Here is a 17048-nt window from a genome sequence, read left to right as displayed (position 1 = left end):
TTTGAGTATTATTTCGTGAACTGCAATCTCTGCTAATTCTATACTATTTAAAAAAAAAATAATAACAATTGGACCAAACCCAGAGATCCGGTTCTGTACATGCAAGGTTTAAACCGGACATACAGGTGTTATATTGTTTTTAATGGTGTCAGGAGGTCATTGTTTTATAATGCATTGTTTAAAGTAATTATTTTACACAGATATAAACGACTGCAATCGTTTGCTAAAAAATACCTAATTACACTGAAAATAAGGGAAACGACAAGTTAACCTACACTAGAGACGTTGGAAAATGTTGAACTTCGTGTAAAATAGAATAGAACATTATAGAATGGACAGAATTGCAATACCAGTACGAGGGCCATTCTACAAAACAGCCATGTCTTTCCTATACATACGCATAAACAATGACCTTTTTAGATATATAACATTATTGTCTCGATGTTTCTCCAGAGCTGTAGAGACATCTGCTGGTCAATATGAAGAACTGCAGTAACTCCCCTTCATCAAATAAACAGCAAGGATTCTACTGCCATTGCATTTACCTTTCACTGCCATTTCTATAAGTTTTCAGGGCATCTGTTCGTTTTGAAATTTACTGTATGCTATCTTTAGCACCACTGTTACTGTTTCATGAATTCCTTGTTCCTTATTATTGTTCTACTGTTTAATTTACCAGAAAAGCCTATATTGGGGCATGTTGTCACAAAAGGTCAACATGTATCATTATGAACTACTAGATCTCTTCATGTGCAATAGTACATTTAATAGCTTTATTCTTGCGGTCAAGATTTTAATGTTTGAGTCTCACACTCTGAGAAATATTCATTGCAGTAAAAATTACAAAAACATTCCTGTAGCCTAAGAACATATGCTTGAATGAACACTGCACACTCCAATACTCAACTTACGAGCTTGTGGTTTGGTTTAGTCTTGTGATGAACATTTGAACATTCACACCTTCATTCATGCAAACAGACCACAGAACCCAGAGCTGCCATCTCAGATGTATTTAATAAATTAAAACAAGGTACAAAAAAGAAAAAGAAAAAACCTAATGTACACTTGTCTCTGTCTCTCCCTTTGTTCTCACTCTGTGACTCACTGGTAAACGAACATGACAGAACAGCCCTCGTCCACTGATTACGACACATTCTGGGCCCGTATGTAATGTAACACACATGCTACATGTCGGCAAGGAGCTGGGCAGGAACGAAAAAGAGAGAAAGACTTGCAGAAAAAAATTCTGAAAATGTACTCACTCTCAAGCCATCAAAGATACAGATGAGTTTGTTTCTTCATGAGAACAGATGTGGAGAAATGTGTCATCCCATCACTTGCTCAGCAATGGATGCTCTGCAGTGAATGGGTGCCGTCAGAATGAGCGCCCAAATAGCTGATAAAAAACATCACAATAATCCACAAGTAATCCACGTTTGTAAGAAACAAATCCATCATTAAGATGCTTTAACATTAAACTGCAACTTCTGACCAAAACACTAGCTCTTAATCCATAATAATCCACAACAAGGTTTTTGACTGTTTTTACTTAAACAGTGCTTGATCTGTGCATATTTCTCTCCTGATTCAGATGAGATGACTTTTTTCACTGGAGGAAACAATATTAAGGATAGAGTTAAAAATGCCTTGATGGATTTGTTTCACAAAAATGCAGCTTTTCACAAGATGTTAACTGATGGACTGGAGTGGTCTGGATTATTATGATGTTACAATCATCAAAATCTAAACAAACAAATACATCACCCATTGACTAAATAAAAAAAAACTAAATTCCACAAAACCCCAAAAAACAAAATCATACAAATGCATCTACATCTTGGATGGCCTGAGGGGGAGTAGATTTCAAGTAAATCTTTAGCAATTTTGGGTGAACCATTCCTTTAATAAATTTTCAAATATAGGTCATATGTTTACTGGGACCATTATCTGAGTGCATGTACCTACCAACGTTCCTTTTATAAAACGCAAAGAAGAATTTCTAAAGAAAAATGTACAGGTTAGGAACATCATGATGATGGTTAAATGATGACGATTTTATTTTTTGACTGAACTATCTTGAGTGCATCACTCTCTCTCTTATTCGTTGTGTAACGCCCAGTCTCTACTAGTCACCAAATATGCTGCTAACTTTCAATATATATATATATATATATATCAAAAACAATCATAATAATTTAGTTAAAAAAACATCCACAACATTTTGGCAGAAACGATCGTAAGGGGTTAAACAGACAGAGATATAGAGGACAGATCTAAAGCCACAGAAAAAAATCAGTCTGTACTGGTCCCTCTCTCTGCTAGTAGCACACGGACTAGCCACCCCATGGTTTACTAGATTATTATGTTTATTTATATATATATATATATATATATATATATATATATATATATGTGTGTGTATGTGTGTGTGTGTGTGTGTGTGTGTGTGTGTGTATGTGTGTATATATATATATATATATATAATATATGCTTTTTATTTCAGTATCTTCAAAATAAAAATAAAAAACATTTAACGAACACTATTTCTTCGTTCAAACGGATGCAAATCATCACAAGGAAAACAGCCCAAGAGCCACGGAAGATCGAATGTGGGAGAATCAAAGAACGGTTTCCAGCGAACATGCCGTGAGATGTGGGGAGCGGAGATGTCGCCCGTTCAGAACGCCCTACAGACACCCCAAAATCCAATGAGAGAGTGGTTGAAAGAGAGAGAGCGAGCGAGAAGGACGAGTTGGAGGAAGATCCCGACTCTCAGATGGTCAGTTCTGACTTGGTGTCATTCGCATCGCAGTGAGGGCTTCTGGGAGTTGTACTTTTTGGGTTTCCTCTCACTCTGTGTCCGTACGAGCGGCGGCTCAGTAGTCCGCGGCGTATTCGGTTCCGTGAAGGCCGCGGCACACCAGGGTGAACTCTTTCACAATGTCTTTCACTCGGCGCTTATTCAATCGCTCCCTGAGAGGATGTGGAGAAAAATAAACCGATTACATCATCAACACATACGTTAATATAATATAATAATGTGACGATTACATCATCACATACGTTAAATATAATAATAATAAAATAAAGCAGCCTTAGCGAGCAGAAGTGACTTCTTTGAAAAGAATTGAACAATCAGAATCCTAAAGGGCTGATAAACTAATAATATTAATCTATCCAGAATGGTGAATTGGTATACGTGAACCCATCTCACCTGAGCACCTGCTGGCTGAATGTGTCTTTCTGCTCAAGCGAGACGCGTGAGGACGGAAAGCCCGGTGAGCGCAGAGCTTCTTTGAGCCACACCGTCAGCAGAGCGAAGCAATGCTTGTTCAGACAGAAGAGCACCTCCGCAAACTGATCCATCAGACTGCGGGACGACTGACCGCCGATGGCCTAATGAAAGAACAGATCAGTCTTTTTTTTTTTTTTTTTATATTACTCAACAACCACCAAACATTGAGCACCTCTCACCTCCAGTACAGCCAACAGGAGGAGTTTACCATCTTCCTGCACGACCTGAGCAACAGGAGGAATGTCTGCGCAGTGCGGTATTAGTTCCGTCTGCATCCAGCGCAAATACAGGGAAGATTCAATATTACACATCACTGCTGTTTATGAAAACTGGGTCAGCTCACACTGAGCATTAAATCTACCATCAAAACAATATCCACTACAAAAGTTTGGAATTACGTTTTTTGAAAGAAGTTTCTTATGCTCACCAAGGTTGCATTTATTTGATCAAAAATACAGTAAAAACAGTAATATTGTGAAATATTATAAAAATTAAAAAAAACTAAAATAAATTCTAACATTCTTAACAAATTTTGAAATGTAATTTATTTCTGTGATGTAAAGCTGGATTTTCAGCATCATTACTCCAGTCTTCAGTGTCACATGATCCTTCAGAAATCATTCTGATATTTCTCATTATTATCAATGTTGAAAACAGTTGTGCTGCTTAATAGTTTTGTGGAAACCTTGGTACACGAGAGAATCAAAAGTGAAGGCATTTATGATGTTTCTTTAATCAAATTATCCTGAAAATGATGCATCATGGTTTCCACAAAATATGAAGCAGCACAAACTGTTATTGTTAATTTTCAACATTAATAACAACCATTATTAATTATTGAGCATCAGTAATAATTGAGCAGCAAATCAGCACAGATTTCTGAAGGATCATGTGACACTTAAGACTGGAGTAATCTTACTGAAAATTCAGCTTTGCATTAGAGGAATAAATTATATTTTAAAATATATTTAAATAGAAAGCAGTTTATTTAAATTGTAAAAATATTTGGCTGTTTTTTCTGTATGTCCCATCAAATAAATGCATTCTTGGTGAGCAGGAGAGACTTCTTTCAAAAACACTGTAATTATTCCAGACATCTGACAGTAGTGTGCTGTGCTCTGGGTGTGAATAATAAGTAAGGTTGATGCGACAGCCTCTGACTTACAAAGAAAAGGCAGGTAGATTTGACTGTCGGGGCTTCTGGGAATTTCAGTGACAGCACTCCTACGGCCGAAATGAGAAATTACTTTGTTTTAAATATTACAGCGGCTCAGAGACACCACACATTGATTGATGGTTTCTACATTTGAAACAGACTTACCACAGTGAAACACGGCTTTCACATCAAGACTCTCTGATAAGAATAAATCTGGCTTCCGTTTGAGGGCCTACGAATCAGACAGAGCCAATGAACAGAGCACATGACTCAAACCCCGCCCCTGGAACCCTGTCACTCACTCCTGTGCCCCGCCCACCCTCCGTCACTCACTCCCTACACCTGTCTAGCTCTAGAAAATCAACCAAACGTACATTTTCAATGCAAACAGATCAGGTAAATAAGAAATCAACACCAAAGAAACTAAAATACTGAAATTTAACTCAATAGAAACTAAAGGTATGATGAATCTTTCTCTCTTTAGTGTTCTCACTTGTTTTTCATCTGTTCGATCACTGCTTTCTCTGCTCAGTTGGACTGAATGCAACAGAAATCTAAGTAACATGTACGATAAAGACAACTGATGCATTAAGAAACTCATTGAGGATGAGAGGATATTTGAGAAACAGACAGAGAGAGAAACCGAGAGAGAAGGAGAGCCTCATGAGAAGACATAAACCAGAGAGCCAACTCATTTGAATCAATTAATCAATTCATTGAGATGAATTAATTTAGGCTTTCATTGGGTTTTGGGCTGGAATGACACTGAAATGAGTGGTAGGGGATTGTGGGATCTTGAACCTAACTTTTTTCAGTAAGGATGCATTAAAGACATTTATAATGTGAAGATTTCTATTTTAATGCTGTTCTTTTGAACTTATTTATCAGACAGTTTTAAAAAATGTATGAAATATTTATTGAGCACCAAATCAGCATATTAGAATTATTAAAAAACAATCAAAAATAAAACAAAAAAATCATCTTTGATCACAGCAATAAATTGCTCGTATCGATATAAAGACACAGAGGTAGATCATTACTATTTACTCATTTTACTTATTGTTCTGTTTATTAATAAATAGTATAGAGTCTCAAACATGTCTTATCTATATGCTTAACATAATTTATTTTATATTACTCAAAAACTTGATTTCATTTCACTTTATATTTTAGATATTCAATATTCTCAAATTTTTAACTCACTTCTTATCTAGATGCAATACTCATATACATATATACATATATACATATATACACATATACATATACAAAAACATATATATATATATACAGTACAGGTCAAAAGTTTGGAAACATTACTATTTTTTATGTTTTTGAAAGAAGTTTCTTCTGCTCATCAAGCCTGCATTTATTTGATCAAAAATAAAAAATAAAAATTTAATATTGTGATATATTATTACAATATAAAAGAATTGTTTTTAAATTTATTATACTTTTAATTATCATTTATTTCTGTGATGCAAAGCTGAATTTTTAGGATCATTATCACATGATCCTTTAGAAATCATTCTAATATGATGATTCATTATCAAAGTTGGAAAACAGTTCTGCTGCTTAATATTTTTTCAGAACATGTGATACTTTTTTTGGATACTTTGATGAATAAAAAGTAAAAAAAAAAAAAAAAAAAAAAAAAAAAAAAAAAAAAAAAGAAGCTATGTTTTTAAAATATAAATATTTTGTAATAACAATATACACTACTGGTCAATAATATGGGGTCAGTAATTTTTTTTTCTTTCTTTTTTTTTAACAAAATCAATACTTTTATTCAGCAAGGATGTGTTAAATTGATGAAAAGTGATAGTAAAGAAAATATATTATTAGAATATATATTATTAAAAATTTTTATTTTTATTTTGAATAAACGCAGTTCTTTTTAACCTTTTATTCATCAAATATATTATACAGCAGAACTGTTTCCAACACTCATAATAAATCAGAATATTAGAATGATTTCTAAATGATCATGTGATAGACTGGATGTTACATGTGACACTGAAGGCTGGAGTAATGATGCTGAAAATTCAGCTTTGCATCACAGCAAGTAAATTATTTTTTTAAAGTATATTCAAATAGAAAACTATTATTTTAAGTTGTAATAATATTTCACAATATTACTGTTTTTTTCTGTATTTTTGATCAAATAAATGCAGGCTTGATGAGCAGAAGAGACTTCTTTCAAAAACATTAAAAATAGTAAGTTTCCAAACTTTTGGTCTGTACTGTATATATATATATATATATAATATATATATATATATAATATATATATATATATATATTATATATATATATTTATAAGACTATCACATACAATTTAGTCCAACTACACTGTAAAAGAAATGCTGTGAAATGCAGCACAATCACAGCCAAGTTTTGATGTGTAATAAACCGCCACAAAGAGCAGGATCTTTGGATTGAATGAGATGTACAGGATTAGAGGAGATGACTGTTGTCTGTGTGACTATTGGACAAAAGAGCTGTCAATCATCCAATAGCAAAACCCCTCTGGTCAATTCCACTGCCCGAACACAGAAAAGAAGGGAGAAAGAAAGGGACAGCGAAAGAGAAGAGAGAAACCCAAAGTGAATGAAATAAGAAACTAAAAACACACCTGAGCTTGGAGTTGCATAAATGAATCAACAATATCAGGATGATCCCTGGGCCCTAAAATATAATAAAGATGAAACTTAAGAAATAATAAGAATAATAAGAATATATACAAACAGCAAAAAAACAGATCGAACAGTCATGTGGAAAGGAAAAGTCAACTGGACGGAAATAATCGCACGCGTGAGAGAAGTAGGGCAGAGAAAGAGGAGGGAACATGAACGACTTGAAGGCAGTAGCGAAAAACAAAAAGGAAAAACATAAAAAGAGATCAATGAGTCCGTTCTGAAGGGGAGAAACAAAGAAGGAAAAGAAATAGAAGTAACGAGAGAAAGAAAAGAAACCTAAAAAACAAAAGAAACTGTGGGTTTGGAGTGGGAACCCAGGAGGCACCTGTTACTGTGATGACACTTGTGTTGCTTGGTTTCTTTTTAGTGTGCGTTTTATTTGTTTTCATTGTCTGTAAATTCAATTCATACACCCGACTGGCCTGCTGCGGCTGGTGAGTGCTTGGTTCCCACCGCCACCCCGGAAGAGCAAGGTAGCAGTCAGTCCCAAACTTCCCTCCCTTTGCTGTTCCCACACTCCAAACAAGACCCGCCCCCTCAAACCCAGACCCCACCCACCTGTCAAACCCCGCCCCTTCACAGAAAACAAATGACAAACAAACACACAGGCCACGGAAGGTCCTCTCGGCCATGTCACCTGATCGGGATAAGAGTGTTATCGCTCACATTTCTGGTGATTTGGAAATGACGTGGTTAAAACAGAAGAACGTGAAGAATGACAAACAGGAAGTGAGGGATGCAAGCGCACTAGAGGACACATGCAAAGAACAACTATGTGAGAGTGTGTGTGTGTGTGTGTGGTAGGGAGTCATGCTGGACGATTTTAGGCTGTTTTCACACTTCTTGTCACTGGTTGGTCCAAACCAGAAAATCGATCCTTTGTAATTAATTTCTGAGTGAAAACTGTATCAAAGTAAATCCTACATCACATTTTTGTTTTCAGCGTAAGTCCTTTCATTATATTTACATTAGTAGTCCGCGCCACAAGGATGTGCTGTTTTACGTGTATTTAGCTTTGATTTGAAAGAAAACAGCACATCCTTGTGGTCGCGGATGACACAGAAGAGCATACACAGCATACGGTGATATGGAGAGACACAGAGGAGACCGTTGACAAAGGAATTGTTGAATAAAGTCGTCCCGTCACTTCATATTAGGGCTGTGCGATTAATCGAAATCGTAATAAAATCATGATTTGAGCGTGCGCGATTTCTAAATCGCTTTATAGCACGATTTTCCGCGGTCCCGACCTCCCGCAGTATGCTATCCGATCCAGTCAGAATGCAGCGCACCTAAGTGGAGCGTGAGAACAGAACAGACCGGGCATATGCCATAACTCCAGGTTCACACACTGTCTGTGATGCATATTTTTTCTGAGCACATGTTAATGGATCAGAACGTTCACACTGCACGCGGTAAAAGATGTGAACAGAAAAGGTTAGAAATCGAAAGGTGCGAATAGAATGAATATCTAGTGCATGAGCATAGAGAGAGTTGTGAGTGAGTGAGAGGAGACATGTTTTAAGTGCACGCATTCTCTCCGGACGAGAGCAGCGTGTATCTGAGCACGCGTGTCTGGTTTTGTGACAGAGCAGAGGAAATCTGCGAGTGAGCGGAGAGATTCGCGCTCGCGCATTATTTTAATGTGCTTTCGCGTTACAATAACGCGCCCTCGCTGCTGCTTCTGCACCGCATACACATACTGTATACGCACTGCAGACGGAGTACGTGTGAACCTTAGGCAATAAATATATTTCAGCACCTGAGGCAAAGCAACAATGAGCTCTATGACCAATGCATGGCAAAAAAAAAAAAAAAAAGGAAAAATCCCTTTACAAATCTTTTATTTTTTATTGTCTAGACATTTTGTTTGAAATCTTTACTTAGTGATTATTTTGACTTATGTCTGTTCTAGAGGCATGCTACAACTTTTTGATAAAGCTCTCATTGGTTTTTCTTTTGGATATATGTTTCAAATTTATACTGAATGCATTTATGACAGTAAAGCATGTCTGTGTGTGTCAAAATCGTGATTAAAATCGAAATTGCAAAATTGATCAAAAAATCGTGATAGGTTTTTTTTGTACATATCGCACAGCCCTACTTCATATAACCTAGATTGCATGTCTTATAGCAGAAGTAGTATTCTGATGACGACTTTCATACCTTTTATGGACCTTGACACTGTTATTTACTCGCCAGTCTATGGGACAGTCACTAGGCTCCCGGTTTTCATCCAAAATATCCTAAATTGTGTTCCGAACACGAACAGAGCTTTTACGGGTTTGGATCGAAATGGGGATAATGATTAATGACAAAATTTTCATTTTGGGGTGGAGTATCCCTTTAATACAAGCAGACCTTCTCAGTGACAAACTGTAATAAATCCAACCATGAATCTCCACTGTATTGTTTGCGATTGCGAATAAACACGCTTACATAAATTCTGGGCTACAATACAAAGTCTTATTTTTGTTATTTAACAGAAAAACTTTAACACGTTTAAAAACATTAACATAATTTGGCATTTAGTGTAATTCATATTAGGAATGTCAGGTTTAACCAGTTTTCTTAATGTAGAAACAGTTTAATTATATGACAAATATAATAAATCAAGAATCTAGATGAGATATAATAAACTCTGCGTATGATTTGATGTTCTCTTGATTTGTGTAGATTGTGTAAATTTCTCAAACGAGAACATTTGTGATTAATAATAGTGATTATAATTTTTGAACTAAATAATCGTGATTATGAGTTTAGCCATTATTGTATCACCCTAATGGTGAGTAGCCTATTGTAAAAGCATCATTTGGGTGCTGTTTAAAGCAATTACTGAAAGTCAACAGTCTACTAATTTAAAGATTGGTCACATTTACCATTGGTAAGCTAAATCAAGTGACATCCAGTCATTTCAATGAGAACTGGGGAGATGTAAGAACGAATCTTGAGTGAATGATGCCACTTGGACTGTAGGACAAAGGCAGATTTTAAAATGGGCTTGAAAACGCTAACGCTTCAAAAAAACCCATTTACAACTGGTATTAAGATCCATCTCAGGTGGTCCAATCACTAATTGTGAGTGCTAAGTACAGATGTAAACACTATCTGAACTGTGTTATGGTCAAATAATTTAATTCACATTCAGATGCATTTGGAGCATAAATGTGCCCCAGACAACAGTGAAGCACCGCCTACTCACCTGTCAATCAATCAGATCACCTGAAATGACTGTTAATACCAGGTGTAAACAGGACCCAAGGGATTCGGATCAGGATCAGAAACTCCAGTGTGAAAACGCCATTGGATCCAAGCATGTGTGAAACTCATGGGGTGGAAATTTCAAGCAGAACATCGGGATCAAGTGTCACCACACCATTTCAGAAAACAAGAACAGTTTCATAAGACCATGCCCATTTCTGAACTCTGTTTGTGTGTGTGTGTGTCTCAAATACAGATACATGCAAACAACTGGAAATAGTGAGAGTAAAGACATCAAAAGCACATGATTTCCTTCACCCTCTGCAGCTGGATGTTCCCAGGCATGCCTACCTTGCTGGAAGATGGTCAGAGTAACAGAAGTGACCAGTTCAAACAGCGCTTTGATTGGGGGGAAATCATTCGTTTGACTGGCAAATATGTGGACCATCTGCAAGAGAACAAGATCAATCAAACAAAACTCAAAGGAGGCAGCACAACACATTCAAGCTTTCTTATTTTTCCAAAATCAAATTTGAGAATTTTAAGGCTTGCATAAAAATGAAATTAATACCATATGTCCATACAGAACAACCCAATACAATCTCATATTAAATCTCGTCATTCTGATTATTAATAAACAGGCACACATTCGACTATAAAACAAGTTTAAAATGCTCAAGATATGTTTTATTAAATATTTACATAAGTGATGAAGTTTAATTACATACTTGTATATCCAAACATATGAGTAAGAGGTTGCTGATATGATAATAATGTGTTTAGAGAAGGACAATAAAAAGATGACTGCGCAGATACTAGTAAAATCTCTATACAGAACATGTTAAATAATGTTCTTAGTCTTAGACGGGGCATTTCAGAGAGAAGCTACAAGAGTACAACGTTGAATTAAGTGCCAGATACAGTTCATTGTGTAATCAAAATAATATCCAGAAAAACGATTTTATGCATATTGTGATACTTTAATTGAAAGTAAATTAGGCCGTATTATATCAACAGTTGATCACAAGCCACCTATTGGCATAAATGTGTGCCATTCATCGATTGAACTGCTCTATAACTGCGAGCTTGCAGAATTACATTTTGACTTTGAACGTGTAGAGATTACATTTACGCAATTCAATCACAGCCTTTTGTAGTTTAATAATCACATTAAGCTATTTGATGATTCCTGTTCTTCCGTCCCGAAACTGAATGATTCAACAATAACAACATAATGAACTTTACAACACTGACACAGTTACTGAACTAATGAACTAAACTGAGCTGAATAATCACACCATTATATTCCGTAGAGCTGCTTTATAACTCAAACTGATGCATTTACAACATTAATGCTGTTATTTTCCTGTTTTATTAACATGAAACTGCTTTAAAAATCTGTGTTGTATAAATAATTGTGACTTGACTTTAAATGATAATTAAGACTTTTGTTATTAAGACTTTTTATGGACAGATTTTTTAGGACATTACTGTCTGTATAAAGATTCGTCTGTAATGTGTGTGTCGTGTACCTGGCGTGTTAAATCCAGTGCAGACGCCTGTGGTATGGTACTGTACATCTGCCCCAGCATCTCACTCAGCTGAGACACCATGGGGGCAAAATCATGCAGGAGAGTTTTCACAGACTTCTCGAAGATGGCACACACCGCCTGAGAGAGAGCAGAATTAAATCTGCCTTGCATCCGTATGGAAATGATACATCGGAAACTGAACAAATGACTATGGCACAATCTGGAGATGATGCAGAATAAGGAGTTTGTGATGAATCTTACCTCCACAACCTGCGAGTCATTCAGCCATTTACTGAGGACCGTCTGTATCAGTGCAAAGACCTGCTGGAGCACCACCACCACCTAAAACACACAAACACACTCGAGTCCACCTCTGACACATGCGAACGTCTGCTTCAGAGTGACCGCGGAGAGCTGGAATGTGCTTACAGGGTTGGGGCCTGTCTGGGGCGGGACTGATTTGATGGGCGGGGCATTCTCTCCTGACTCCTCCTCCTGTTTGGTGATGTCCAGCGTGGTGAAGAGATTGGACAGCAGACCGAGGATGTGAATAATGGCCAGTTTATTCGAAGGGTTTGGCTGAAGAGAGAAACCAGGGTCAAGTTGTTATTCGATGTGTCTTTTCATTTTAAAGGGGCCATATTTTATTTATCTCAATACATTCAGACAATTTATTTTTTTTCTCTGAAATCCACTTATGAATTCACTCAAGATTTCATACACCTAAACAGTCATTATTTAGTTCTCCATGACGATTTTCCTCTCAAAACATATAGATTAAACTGAGCATTTCTGCTACTCTAGCTTTAAGAAGTCTGTAACAAAAGTTCACGTGCTAGCTGAGCTCAAACAGTTGTTCGCAAAGGCAGACTATACAAAATATAATCTCAACATGGCTTATAGTGCGATATTAAAGTGAACAAATTAATGCCACTTTTAATAACACATTTATTACTGTAATTTTACAGTTGCACTGTAAAATAAAATTATTGTTATTTTTCTTAAATACTTTTTTATTTTACACGGAAATAGTAGAATAGTAATAAATAGTTTATAGTATTAAAAATATTTAAATTTAATAATAATAAAATAATAATTATAATATTATTATTTCATAATTATATATTTATATATTATGTACTACTACTTTATAATTATTTAAATACATAAATCACAAAATTTTTGGCCAAACTGCACAGCCCTATAATAAAAAAATAAAAAATAAATCAACCCTGGGGCTCTTTAATAAAACAAAAAACCCTATTTCTACCTATTTTTGCAGATTAGTTCAAATAAATTGCCTTGGTGCACAGTGGACAGGAGAGAGAGCTTTGAGCATCTACATAGAAGTGTTATTATAGTTAACTAAAACAAAACAAACAAACAAACAAACATTAACTTTTAAAAAAAAGCTAAATAACAAACTAAATCTTAAATAAAATTAATAAAAACTATACAGACATATTTAAAAAAGAAAAAACGAAGAGACAAAAATACACAACAAAATTCCTAAATCTTTAACTAAATTTAAAATTAAACTTAAAATAATAAAACTAATTCAAACCATTAAGATTCAAGATTTTTATTCATCACATACACGATTATATAGAGAATATATATCCAGCAGTGAAATGTGAGTTATTCATAAAAAGTACAATAGTATCTCAGCTAAACAGAACATCAAACACATTTCAAATGAGCAAGAAAAATCCCAGATTATGAGCTTTAATCATGTAATAAAATAATCAATTTCAGCGTCAGTAATGGTGCAGGGACAGGACGGGTGGGGTGGGTGTACGCTCTGTGCCAGCGCTTCTGGGAACATCAGCGGTAATTAAAGAGTCGTTAAACAACCATTAGGCCAGCAGTTTAATTACCGCTGTTAGCTCCATGACAACAGCTCAATGATTGGTGGAGAGGCAGAGTGAGTTGCTACACTGTCCTCCTTCCTGTGTGACATCACACACAAGAACAAAAGGAAAGAGATGCTCAATTAAACCGTTAATAAAGGCACCGGCCTTATTTACAAAAGTTAAACTGGAATAAGATTATAATACATGCCTACTTAAAAAAATCTATTTTATATAATAATATAATATATAATTGATATGACGTCAGAGATGCATGCATGTGTTGTCTATTAAAAACGTCTCATCCAATCAGATATCAGAGCCAGAACCATTTTTTTAATAAAGAATATGTGAAGAACTGTACACTAAGGTCCTGTTTACTTTAGATATTTTTAGCAATTTTAATGACAGCGCCTTTTGAAAATAGCATCAGAGGCAATGCATGAGATCTGAGTGTTCAAATATATCTTCACAGCGTCTGTGACCAGCAGGGGTCACTGTGTGAGCAGCCCATCACAGCCTGTTTACTGAGGCTGATGTAATGTCTTTCTGGGAAGGAGCAGACGGGAGGAAAGGTATAAGAAAACGAAAGTCAAAAATAGATATGCAGCACATAGAAAGAGACAAGATGTGAGGCTGAACTGGAAATAGGAGTGAAATCAGTTTAGATTTTACATGCATTTTGATAAGATGCTAAATAAATGTAATGCATTAGTATTTAGGAGCTAGATTTTGATGTTTGCGAGTGAAGTTTGGTTATGCATGCAAGAGGTGGTTGCCAGGGTGTTTTAGCTGCTCACTAAAGTGAAAACAGTCAGCTGTGACATTCTGATACAATTTCAATACAAGTCAGTGGGATTTTTCGCCCGTTTTTATCTTAACCAGATGAAAATTGTGAGTGTAAATGTTAAGAAAAGGTAAAACCACACATTTTGAGCCGTAGATATGAACTGGAGTCCAATACTTATTTAATTAATTTTATTCCTCTCGTTATATCTTAAGAAAAACTAAAAATAAAAATTCAAAAAAAATTAAAATTTACCAAAAAACTGAAATCGAATAAAAAGATTTCAAAAAAAAACTGGAAAAATATAAAAATTGCACATAAAGCAGTTCAAGATAAAGCAGTTGTTATGCCAACATTTTAAAAATGTATGACATATGATGATTTAAACGGTGGCTGTAATAAAAACTTGTTTTCATGACAGATTTATTCAAACATACATTAATTAATGAAGACAACAGGTTACGTTTAAATTAAAAAAATGTAATAAAGTGCATATATTTATCAAAACGCTCCTCTCAAGAGTTATTTCTTCTGGCTTTCCTGAGGTAACTGTTAAATTATGTGACATTGTTTACAAACTGTTTTACTGACGTTATTGCAGGGCTGAAACGATTACGAGACATCAGAGATTTCAGGAAGTTGCACTGTTTCTTTAATCTACTTCTGATGTTCACTCGTGTTTATTTTGTGCTATAACTAGAAGTAAACAGAAAGAGATGATCGGTTCACATGCCGCTTGAACCGAGACAGATACAGTGATCCGTCTCGCCACGTTTAAGGGTGTCGAAATTCGTTACAAAAAAAAGTAACAAAGCACAAAGCTTATTGCGAATACACAACATGGGGAATTTTAGCACAGATGAACTTCAGAATAATTAATGTCTGTGCTTATTACATTTAAAAGGATGCTTTGGCAGAAAAAGTGTAAATGTTTGAATGTGATATATTTAAAATTAGTGCCAGTCCTCTGATCTGCTGCTTCATTTGTTTTTACATTGATCCTGCTTCAGTTTTTTTTTTTTGGCACAACTTCTATTTGTGCAACAAAAATAGATCCAATATCTAGCCATATTGTGTTTGAAATGTCAGTTACTTCGTATGAATCCATGCAGGGCTCGCAGTAACATTAAGCCGATTTCTCCTGCGCTTTTCTTTTCCAGCGCCCAATCTGTTCCTGCTGAGAAATGTTCCATCCTATGACACGCTCACGCAGATGCAGGGTCTGTTCACACACAACCGGGCCAAACCAACACACAGATAAACAAACCCGGAGGTCTGAAAGGTTTAATGTCTCACCGTCTCCTCTGCCAGTTTCTCCAGTTGTTGGATGTACGGGGTGATCAGAGAGTGAAGGTTCCTCAAGATCTCCTCCACCGGCAGCGCGGACAACAGAAAGCCCAGAGCCTGCATCAACCACATACACTGACTCGTCTAGAGAGAAAGAAAGAAAGAGACCGAAAAGAGGAACAGGTCTAACAGAATCCAATGCAGAATCCAAAGATAATGTGTTTATAAAAAAGCAATAAAACATTGTGGCGACACTGGTAAGATCTTTATTTTTAATGGGTTAAATAATGTTCTTAGTCTTTCCTTCATGTGAAAAGGACACATTTTATTATTAACTACCAATATCCAGATCAAATATTTCATGCATAATGTGGGACTTTTCATTATAAGCAAATAATAATCACTATTCTGTATTCTGTTTCTATTTTCCATCCCCAGATTTGAGACCTCTTAAAATGATAATTCTGACTTTTCATAATATTTAATATATTTAAGACTTGTTATGACCTTAAATTTGATCATACTGAGTTTAAAACGTATGGACTCGATTTCAGACCAATAAGATTTGATTGCATAAGTGGAAACGGATGAGGTTCGGAGGCAGTTGAAATTAAAAAAGTTTTTTTTTTTTTTTTGCAATAATGTGCACTAATGATTTTGCAAAATAAGACCATGAACATGTATTACGAGAGTAAATATGGCTGCCTTTTTGTATCATTTAGATTTCAACAAAACGGAAAGGACAAATAATTTGACTTTTTTGTAACACTTAATCAGGATACTATGCAAAGTGACAAATTTAAATTATTTCATAAACAAAACGATGACCATTTACAGCTCTATAAAATTGCATTTGTCTGAGCAAAAACAAATTGGTTTATTCATAACACAAACTCACCTTATGGATCTGTTTAATAAGCACTTCCTGAAAAAAGAGAAAAAGACAGACATTCATAGGTGAAAAACAATGTAAATTTGTCCCATGAGTGTCAGTATCATCATTAGAGCGTGTAATACCTGTGAAACAGCGACTATATTGGAGGCATACGGGGGCAGGTCGTATTTGCACTCTCTGCAGATCTTCTTTAGTGTGGAGACGCTGGAAACAGACAGGTCTGGATTGCCCAACGCCTGCAAAACCAGCGGCAGAACGCTGCTCAGCATCACCGGATGATCCGCCAACCACTCTGCCAACGCTCCTACAGAGAGACGTAATGGATAAATATCTGGGCTGGACCACA

At 35.6% G+C, this 17048-nt stretch overlaps 1 protein-coding gene across 2 annotated transcripts in view; it reads right to left on the bottom strand.

The window, feature by feature from the left end:
* Positions 1-1826: 1826 nt before the first annotated feature.
* Positions 1827-17048, bottom strand: part of LOC109112099 (importin-13-like) — a 35831-nt gene continuing 20609 nt past the window's right edge. The window contains exons 9-21 of one of the 2 annotated variants that reach the window (XM_042778264.1): positions 16825-17006; positions 16706-16732; positions 15817-15951; positions 12313-12462; positions 12145-12225; positions 11884-12021; positions 10703-10799; positions 7087-7139; positions 4617-4683; positions 4461-4519; positions 3475-3564; positions 3215-3396; positions 1827-2973 (exon numbers count right to left, since the gene is read on the bottom strand). In XM_042778264.1, the coding sequence (XP_042634198.1) occupies positions 2877-2973; positions 3215-3396; positions 3475-3564; positions 4461-4519; positions 4617-4683; positions 7087-7139; positions 10703-10799; positions 11884-12021; positions 12145-12225; positions 12313-12462; positions 15817-15951; positions 16706-16732; positions 16825-17006 (1358 nt within the window). In that variant the 3' untranslated portion in view covers positions 1827-2876. Of the gene's footprint in view, positions 2974-3214; positions 3397-3474; positions 3565-4460; positions 4520-4616; positions 4684-7086; positions 7140-10702; positions 10800-11883; positions 12022-12144; positions 12226-12312; positions 12463-15816; positions 15952-16705; positions 16733-16824; positions 17007-17048 lie in introns of those variants that run through there. The other variant, XR_006162809.1, reaches the window with a different exon arrangement.

The sequence above is a fragment of the Cyprinus carpio genome, chromosome A20 (assembly GCF_018340385.1).
Source record: "Cyprinus carpio isolate SPL01 chromosome A20, ASM1834038v1, whole genome shotgun sequence".
NCBI lineage: Eukaryota > Metazoa > Chordata > Actinopteri > Cypriniformes > Cyprinidae > Cyprinus > Cyprinus carpio.
The sequence above is the reverse complement of the archived record's forward strand: the minus strand, read 5'-3'. Positions and strand labels throughout refer to the sequence as shown.